The sequence below is a fragment of the Arachis ipaensis genome, chromosome B08 (genome assembly GCF_000816755.2).
Source record: "Arachis ipaensis cultivar K30076 chromosome B08, Araip1.1, whole genome shotgun sequence".
Classification (NCBI taxonomy): domain Eukaryota; kingdom Viridiplantae; phylum Streptophyta; class Magnoliopsida; order Fabales; family Fabaceae; genus Arachis; species Arachis ipaensis.
This window is the reverse complement of record NC_029792.2, coordinates 124,848,127-124,856,565: the sequence shown is the minus strand read 5'-3', so window position 1 is coordinate 124,856,565 and position 8,439 is coordinate 124,848,127. Positions and strand designations below refer to the sequence as shown.

The window sequence follows — 8,439 nt, the reverse complement described above, 5'->3', positions numbered from 1 at the left end:
TCGACCAAAAATAATTATTTATTATTTACTCTTCCTCAAAATGTTTGCAGCTCTATCAAGTTCAGTTCAGCCTGGACCCTGGAACTGAGCTTATGCATGTTTTGTTTTCTGACACAGTTCAGTTCAATTTGTTCTGCTTCTAATGCAGCAATTTATTAGCTAACGACAGACCCTTAAACGAAGTTTAAATTCGCGATAGATTAGTTTTCCTCTATCGGGATGGAGGATTCAGAGGGCAACCAAAAAAAATAGTCTCTCTCTCCTATGAGCTCAATCCCACCATGCCTTCGTCTCTTGCAAGGAACCATAAATCCAAGCACGAGAGAGTTAAAGCGAATCCACGCCCACGCAATCACCAATGGCCTTGCACGATTCTCCTACGTCTCCAGCAGACTCTTGGCCTTCTATTTCCAATGCCACCAGCGCAACCGCCGCAATATGCGCTGTTTAGAGGCCTTTTTCATTCACATGCCAATTCACACTGTCTTCGATTTCAATGTCATGATAACAGCTTTTTCAAGAGACTCACAATTTTACAACTGTTTTCTGCTTTTCAAACAAATGCTAGCCACTGGTGTTAGGCCCAACTCTCACACCTTCACCATGTTTGTCAAATCTTGCCGTGGCTCTTTGTCTCTCCTCCAACAAGCCCATGCTCAAGTGGTGAAGTTAGGGAGTGTGGATTATGATGCTTTTGTAGTGAGTTCTTTGATTGGTGTTTATTGTGATCATGGAGAGGTTGGTGTTGCACGCCAGGTGTTCGATGAATGTTCCAACAAGAATGTGGTGTGTTGGACTGGTCTTGTTACTGGTTATTGTAATAATGGTTTAATTGAGAAAGCAAGGCTGTTGTTTGATGAGATGCCGCAAAGGAATGAGGTATCCTACAGCGCCATGGTGTCTGGGTATGTGAGAAATGGTTGTTTCAATGAGGGCATTCAAGTTTTCCACGAGCTCAAGTGTTGTGGAAATGATGTTAATTTGAATGGCTCTCTTCTGGTGAGTGTGCTCAATGCATGTGCTGCTGTGGGTGCATTTGAAGAAGGCAAATGGATTCACAGTTACATTGATGAAAATGGTTTGGAGTATGAACTCGAACTGGGGACTGCGTTGATTGATTTCTACACCAAGTGTGGGTGGGTAGAAGAGGCAGAGAAAGTGTTTGATAGTATGCCTAGTAAGGATGTTGCTACTTGGAGTGCTATGATATTGGGTTTGGCTATTAATGGAAAGAATTATATGGCTCTTGAGCTTTTCGATAAGATGGAGAAGGTTGGACCCAAACCCAATGCAGTTACTTTTGTTGGTATTCTAACTTCCTGCAATCACAAGGACTTGTTGACTAAAGCGTGGTGGTTTTTTGAACGAATGAGTGGAAAATATGGCATCCTACCATCCATTGAACACTATGGATGCATGGTTGATATTTTGGCGCGAGGCGGGCGAATCAAAGATGCTTTAGCGTTAGTTGCTAGGATGCCGATAGAACCGGATGGAGCCATATGGGGGTCTTTGCTCAACGGATGCATGATGCATTGTCATGTTGAACTGGCACATAGAGTTGGGAAGTATTTGATAGAATTGGAGCCTCAACGTAGTGGATATTACATCCTTCTAGCAAACATGTATGCAAGTACGGGCAAATGGGAAGGTGTCTCCGAGACGAGAAGACTGATGAAAAAAAGGGGAGTGTCAACCATTTCTGCTTGGAGTTTCATAGAAATTGACCAGTCCATCCACAAATTTGTTGCTGATGATAAGTGTTGTACATATTCAGAAGAAATTTACAGAGTTTTAAACCACTTGAGTAAGGGACTCGAGGATTTCTCCAGATCAAAAGATGCATTCTATTTATTTGAAGTAATATAACTTCAAAAATAATGGTCTCAGATTCATATTGCATATGAATTTCAAGATATTCTCACTTGTTAATCTGATCAGCCATCTGTACATTATGGAATTCATTCTTTATTTCAATACTAAAGTTGGTTGTTGAGACTGCCAAACTCACTTTATGGCAAATGAAATGATCTTCAGGTCTAAACTCATTTGGAAAAAGGGTAGTTATTGATATTGTCAAATTCGATACTTTCCATTAGAACAGGAGCATCATCCACTGATGTCTATGAAGAATGGCCATGTTGTGATGCTGACAAACAAGGAAGATTTGGAATTAAATTGAATAGTTGCACAGATCATTGAGTAGAACAGGTTGGAATTCCAAACATCAAATTGAAAGACCTGTTTAAAGGCCATGGAGTCCTCTAAAACCTATTGCAATGGAAGAAGCCCTTAATTTTGTGCTCAAGATTAAGGTACAAACCCTTTGCTTCATATCTATCTATCATGAATAGAAAGCTCGTGAATTCTTTGCTGATTTGGAATTTTCTCTGCATTCAGAATTTCTTTTAAAAGGTGAAAATTGTGTCGGTGATGACGATGGCTTGCGGTTTCAAATGGTTAGGGTTGGTAAGGAATCGGGAAATGGTGCTTGATGCAGATATTAGTCACTGTTGGTACGGCCTGTGGCGATGTTGCGTCTGAATTGTGCTCTGGTTCTGTCCCATTGCTTAACCCTGTTCTTTCTGTGTTGTGTGTGTTGAGTTGTTATGTGTTTGCTTGCCAATTGATTTGTTAGGGTTTGTGATTTGCAATTTGTTCGTGTGTGTATGCCGATTATGGAGTTTGATCCTTATGTTCTTAATCTTTTATTGAATCTCCGGTTATATGTTTCCATCTTCTGTTTCCCTCATTCTTCTTCCTTGATCATTGTTTGAATGTGGGATGTTGAAACTTGCATGTCTTTGGTGGGTATTTTGGAGAGTGAGAATGAAGTAGATGATGTTCTTGTTGACGATGCTTAGCTCATGGTTTCTTGACTGGTCTGATGTGCAGGGTATGGCTTGCTTATGTAACTTCCTTGAACAGTTTACAACTGTTTGCTTGATTATGCAGAATTCTGATTCATTGGAAGTTTGAAGAAGTTTTCAGTTGCAGTTTTGACTGTTGCTGTTTAGTGGAGGAATGTCAATGGTGTCCTTTTTCATGAGATGTAAGTGTTTTATGTTTTATTAAGCTGACATCAATTAGGGTTGCTTTTAGGCACATGCTGCATTGTCCAATTGTTGGGTTCATAATATTGTAGTGCTCTGTTTTTAATGTGGCAAAATTCAGTTTGGTTTTGGAGTGATGTAGTGTGGAATAAGTGTTGAAAGAGTATGTTTTTTGTAGATGTGTTTTTATTGACTATTGAATGTTGCTATTTGTGTCTTCATAACGGTTTTGGAGTTTTGGTTACTTAGTTATATCAGTTATTCCACACTACATCACTCCAAAACCAAACTGGTCTATAGTAGAATACGTGTGGAGGAGGAAAAAAATGTTCTTCAATATGTTTGGATAACAAGTAAAATCACTAAAGTTTTGCATGATATTTTTGTTTGGGCGATTCATTAGAAATTAGAACCCTATTTATAAATATTTTGAAATAATTAAGTCAAATAATATCGTTTCCCGTATTCATATGAGGTATGTTGCACTGTATTGAGATACCAAGTGTATGAAATTATAGTACTATCATAAATCACCATAATATGGTACAAGTTAAAAATCGTGGGATTAAAAATTGTGTACCATACCTTACAAATAATGTTTCATCGCATTAAGTAATTTTGGATGCTAGTTGTAAAACTCTTCCTAATTCTCATAAATCTCAACAATTACTTCTTGTTTTGTTATCCATAGAGTCTTATTCGATAGTTTGAACTTATAACTTTATTTCATAAAATTTTGGATCATTCTTAACAAAACATAAGGATTACCTTCTACCAGAAAAAAAATGACCTTACAAATAAAGTTGATATGGAATTCAAGATGTCGTTGGTACAAGCATGTATATTGTAGTACCTCATACTTTCGAACTTCCTAGTATATATGGCGATATGCAGCCGAATGCTCCATCAAAGTTTGTTGTATAATGCTTGATTCAGTAGTGATATTTCACTCGATCAAACTCTAGTACTCTAATTGCAAAGACTCTGTTATAAAATCTATGCTTAACCAATAGTTTGACACTCATCTATACTGTGGTTAGGGTCCCTTGGTTCAAAAGACATTGTGTTTTTTTGCATAAGGTTCAAGTCTAATGTTACATAGCAACTTAGAACTTGTGAATGACTAAGAAGGATGACAAGATAAATCGTGAGTGCAGCATAACCTTGTAGGATGTAGCGTATCACCTTAGCTTACGGAAAGTTTTTAAATATATCAGTATATCGGTGTTTCAATAATTTTTAATCGTTAATTTTAATTATATATATTAGATATATTTTTTATAATTAAGATCAATAGTTAAAAATTATTGAAAATTTTCCTTAGTCTACATGTGACTTAAGGATAGAGTTGGACAGATTCCACCTGAAGCTGATGCACACACTCTTGACAAATTTACTGTGTCTTGATTGTACAATAAACAAGAAAAAATAACACATATTTTATTTACTGTAAATAAAATATGCCAAAAAAAGAATCTTGTTTGTAATAAGATATGTGTATATTTTTTGCTTTTTTTACCGTAAACGAAATATGTATTATAGTGCAAAATTTACACGCTTTTTAATTTGTATAAGATTATTACTTTTTAAGATATCGTACTCAAAATTCGTCTTCAGTGTATAGTATGTTTAGAAATTTAAAAATAACAAAAAGACAATTTGTCCCAACAAATTGTGTTTTAAAAGATTAATTTGCCGGCATTTTTTTTAAATTTGAAAAATAAAAATAGATTATTCGCCTTTGACAAATTTACCTTTTGAAAATATTAAAAAAAAAAGATAATTAATTCCCAGCAAATTTACTTTTTAAAAATTTAAAGAATTTACACTTCAATCCTAGCAAATTCGCTTTTTGAATTAAAAAAAAAAAACTTGAATTTGTCCCGGCAAGTTCTATTTTGCCCTTTATTTTCTGAAATCACCAACTGTTACTCTTCTGAACCCATCAAAATCTCATTTTGGTAATCACAGATCTTAATGCTTCAAAATGTGGGGTTTGCTGCCATTGTTTCTGGGCATAAATAGATCAATGCTGGATCAAAGTTTTATTCTTTGCAAATGGGGCATTGGGAATTGGAGCATGCTACTATTGCTTCTTTTTTTGCTTTGATTTCATTTCTATCACTTTCACTTTTTATGTACTCATTGTTTTCTGACTATGTTAGTTCTTAGTTAATTGCTTAGTTTTGAGCTAAGATGATGCTAAAGTAGAGGTTCAATCTTGAGCTTTTAATTTCATGTTTTCACTTTGTTTTTCTTTAAGTTTTAAATTAAGAAAAAAAATATTTTATATTTGCATCTTCCAAATTTGTCTTCATGCACTTGGCAGCCAAAGGGGGGTTTGATGCAATCTTTTTAATTTATCCTCTACTAATGTATTCTTTGCATTATTGATTAGTGTGCATGACTTTGGAAGGTCTTGTTTGTTTCTTTTATCATATTTGTATGAATTGTGAAATTTCAATTATGTACCAAATATTCAAGAAAACAAGAAGAATTTTTTATGTTGTGTTGCTTTTGCCTGTTTGACTGGTTTATAGGTCATGACAACACCTCACAAGGTCTGCTATTTTTTCCTCCATCCTGTTCTTATCTTTTTCCTTCAATTGGATAAGTTGCTATTAGACCATAGAATGATGCATTCTTTTTTTTTTCTGAAAGATTGTAATCTCTTTGGTATATAAGTTGGATGGTAAATCGAAAATCACATTGATTGTCTAGAATATTTATACTTGTTAGTCACAACAGATGAATGGTGAAACTTGTTCTATAAGAGTGTAGTTTTTTCCTTGTGGCCTTGTCTTGACTATCTCTATTTAACTTGTAGGATAGCTTGGTGTGAATGATCGATCCAAGTAACCGTTCGTCTGCTGATGGGATAGAAGTAGTACACTAGAATTGTGTTCATGAAAACGATATACTTTTGGAGATGATACTGGTGTTTTGAATGGTGTAGATGTAGACCCCAGTGTTGCTGAAATTACAGAAATGGCATCTCCAAATGGAAATGTTGAAAATTTTGATGAGTTGGATGGCGCTGCAACTGATAACTCATCTGTGGTGGAAATCAGGGAAGTAGCAAATGGCAGCAGCAATGGCAACAATGTGGACAATTCTAATGTGAGAACAGTTTTTTTCTCCTTACTCTTTTTCCTCAGAACTGAGTTCATGATCAACTTATTTTGTTTATATTATTTGAGTCTGATTTATTTGCTCAATTCTAGGATGAGGATGTTACTACAGTAGAGGATCAATCAAGGCAATTAAGAGCTCAAAAGGGTCCTGTGAAGGAAAAGTGCGCAAAGCCCACAGGTTCGAAAGGTGTTCATGCAAACTCGGTGAAAAGATGCAAAGATGGAAAAGATGAACATGCATCATCTGCTGTTTCAAATGGTACTTCAGCTTCAGAACCCCACCCTAGGCAGCCTGCCAAACTCAGTTCGTATAATGACAAGGAAACTCGGTTGTCCAAGGTAAATATTGTTGTTATCTTTGGTTGCTTTATCCTATCATTACTTGCACTAGCATTTGGTTAATCGTGCTTCCTTTGTTCTTTTATCTCTTGGGTGTTGGGTAATAAAATATAGTTTTGGCTTTCCCTGATAGTTTTTACTCTTTTCTTTCAGCACCCTGGAAAATCTGATCCAGTGTCTTCTGAAGTACCACTGTATGTAATGCTTTGCATGTATTTGTGAATTTTCATCATATGCTAGTTGAAGAAATATGTTATGTCATATAGAAATGGTTTTACATATTTGACTAGTGGAATGTCACTTATTTGAATCAGGGACAAAGCTAAACCAAGATCATTGAAGAAAGGGCCCGCTGAAAATGTTCAAGGAGGAACAGAATGTTCTTCGTATCCTTTTATTTATTTATTTGTTTTTTGCATGTCCGTTTGTGATTGGGTCTCTTTTGCTTCCTTGTGAGCACAAGTGGGAATCTAATGGGACTGCCTTTATGGTCTTGGTGAGTTTTTATCGATTTTTGAGAGCACTCTGGTGTTTGATCATGGTCTTTCCTTAATCCACTTGGAAGTCCTACTGCAGAAGATGCTAAACATCGCAGGGTTGGGGCACTTCCCAATTATGGATTCAGCTTCAAATGTGATGAGCGAGCTGAGAGAAGAAAACAGGTAATCAATTATTACTTACTTCCGTATTTTGTTTTAACATGAGGATTTATTTCAAATAAGTTTGTAGTTAAAAGAATCATTGATATTCTGGTGGCCAGTTTTACTCAAAGCTCGAGGAAAAGATTCACGCAAAGGAAGTGGAGGAGAGTAACCTACAAGCAAAAACCAAGGTTATTATATTTGATATCTATGCCGGCAAATTAGTGGCAGATGTTTTTTAGTCATATGAATGCCTTTTTCATTGACATAAATATTTCATTCCTTTTGTAGGAGACCCAAGAAGCTGAGATTAAGATGCTTAGGAAGAGTCTTGCATTTAAAGCAACTCCAATGCCTAGTTTTTACCAGGAGCCTACTCCTCCAAGGGTGGAGTTAAAGAAGGTAAGTTTCTCTCTGTGTATACATGCTGGCATACGCATGGCTCTGCATCTAATGGCATCCAGTCCTAGTGTGTAAATATATACCACATAAATAAATGTATGTTCCCTTTGCTTTGTGCATGCACAAATGTGGGCATGGCTACATTTTTCATGCGGTTTCTGAGAGTAAGAATGTAAGACAATCTTCCAATCCATTTCGGATGAGCAATCTCTTCTGATTGGAGCTTTCTTCTCAATCTTCCACATAACTTGATCAACTGATTTCTATGTAATTAAATGTCTTTTTTGCTCTTCTGATTACAGATAAGGGACTACAAAATAACTAAACATTGTTTTCATTTTATTTTGTTAGCTTATTGCCGGTAAATTACAATCTAAGATAGAAATTAGAAGAAATTCAAATCTAGTTAATGAATTTTGTTGTTGAGAGGAAGAAATAAACATACAAGTATAGAGATTAGGGTTACGTAACATTGTCTAGTTTTGTTTGTGGATTGGATGTAACAAAACTAGACATTTAGCTATTATATCAGTTGGTTTTATAATATTTTAAGATAAATTTAATTTTAATGTATTGACGCTCCTCTAATATACAATTGAACCTGTGTGGGAAAACATAGGGTAGCCCACTAATATACAATTGACCCTGTGTTGGCATATTAGGGTTTATGGTTGTTATTGATGGGCTGGGCTACCCTGGCCTGGGCCAATTTTGGAGCGGCTAAGGCCCATACAAGTATTTCTTGATAGATAAAAACTGAGAACAAGGTTTGTTTTTTGGTCAAAACAGAAATTAGTTTTCTATTTTTTAAATTTTGTAAAGGATAATAAAAATAAGAAATAGGAAAAAAAAAAAAAAAAAACCTTACCC

The 8,439-nt window shown here is 35.5% G+C and overlaps 2 protein-coding genes across 9 annotated transcripts in view; both read left to right on the top strand.

The window, feature by feature from the left end:
* Positions 1-3,035, top strand: part of LOC107612640 (pentatricopeptide repeat-containing protein At5g06540-like) — a 4,250-nt gene extending 1,215 nt beyond the window's left edge. For 3 of the 8 annotated variants that reach the window (XM_021110043.1, XM_021110044.1, XM_021110042.1), the window contains exons 3-4: positions 149-2,315; positions 2,401-3,035. In XM_021110043.1, coding sequence (XP_020965702.1) covers positions 265-1,869 — 1,605 coding nt within the window. In that variant the 5' untranslated portion in view covers positions 149-264 and the 3' untranslated portion in view covers positions 1,870-2,315; positions 2,401-3,035. The remainder of the gene's footprint in view (positions 1-148; positions 2,316-2,400) is intronic. The other 5 variants (XM_021110048.1, XM_021110046.1, XM_021110047.1 and 2 more) reach the window with 5 other exon arrangements.
* On the top strand, positions 4,977-7,569 carry LOC107612638 (protein WVD2-like 5; the record flags this gene model as incomplete). Its single annotated transcript, XM_016314333.2, is given in 8 exon segments — positions 4,977-5,014; positions 5,881-6,173; positions 6,278-6,526; positions 6,680-6,720; positions 6,841-6,912; positions 7,092-7,188; positions 7,287-7,358; positions 7,459-7,569. Coding segments are annotated over 7 exon segments (774 nt in total), but the record flags the coding sequence as incomplete, so codon positions are not given.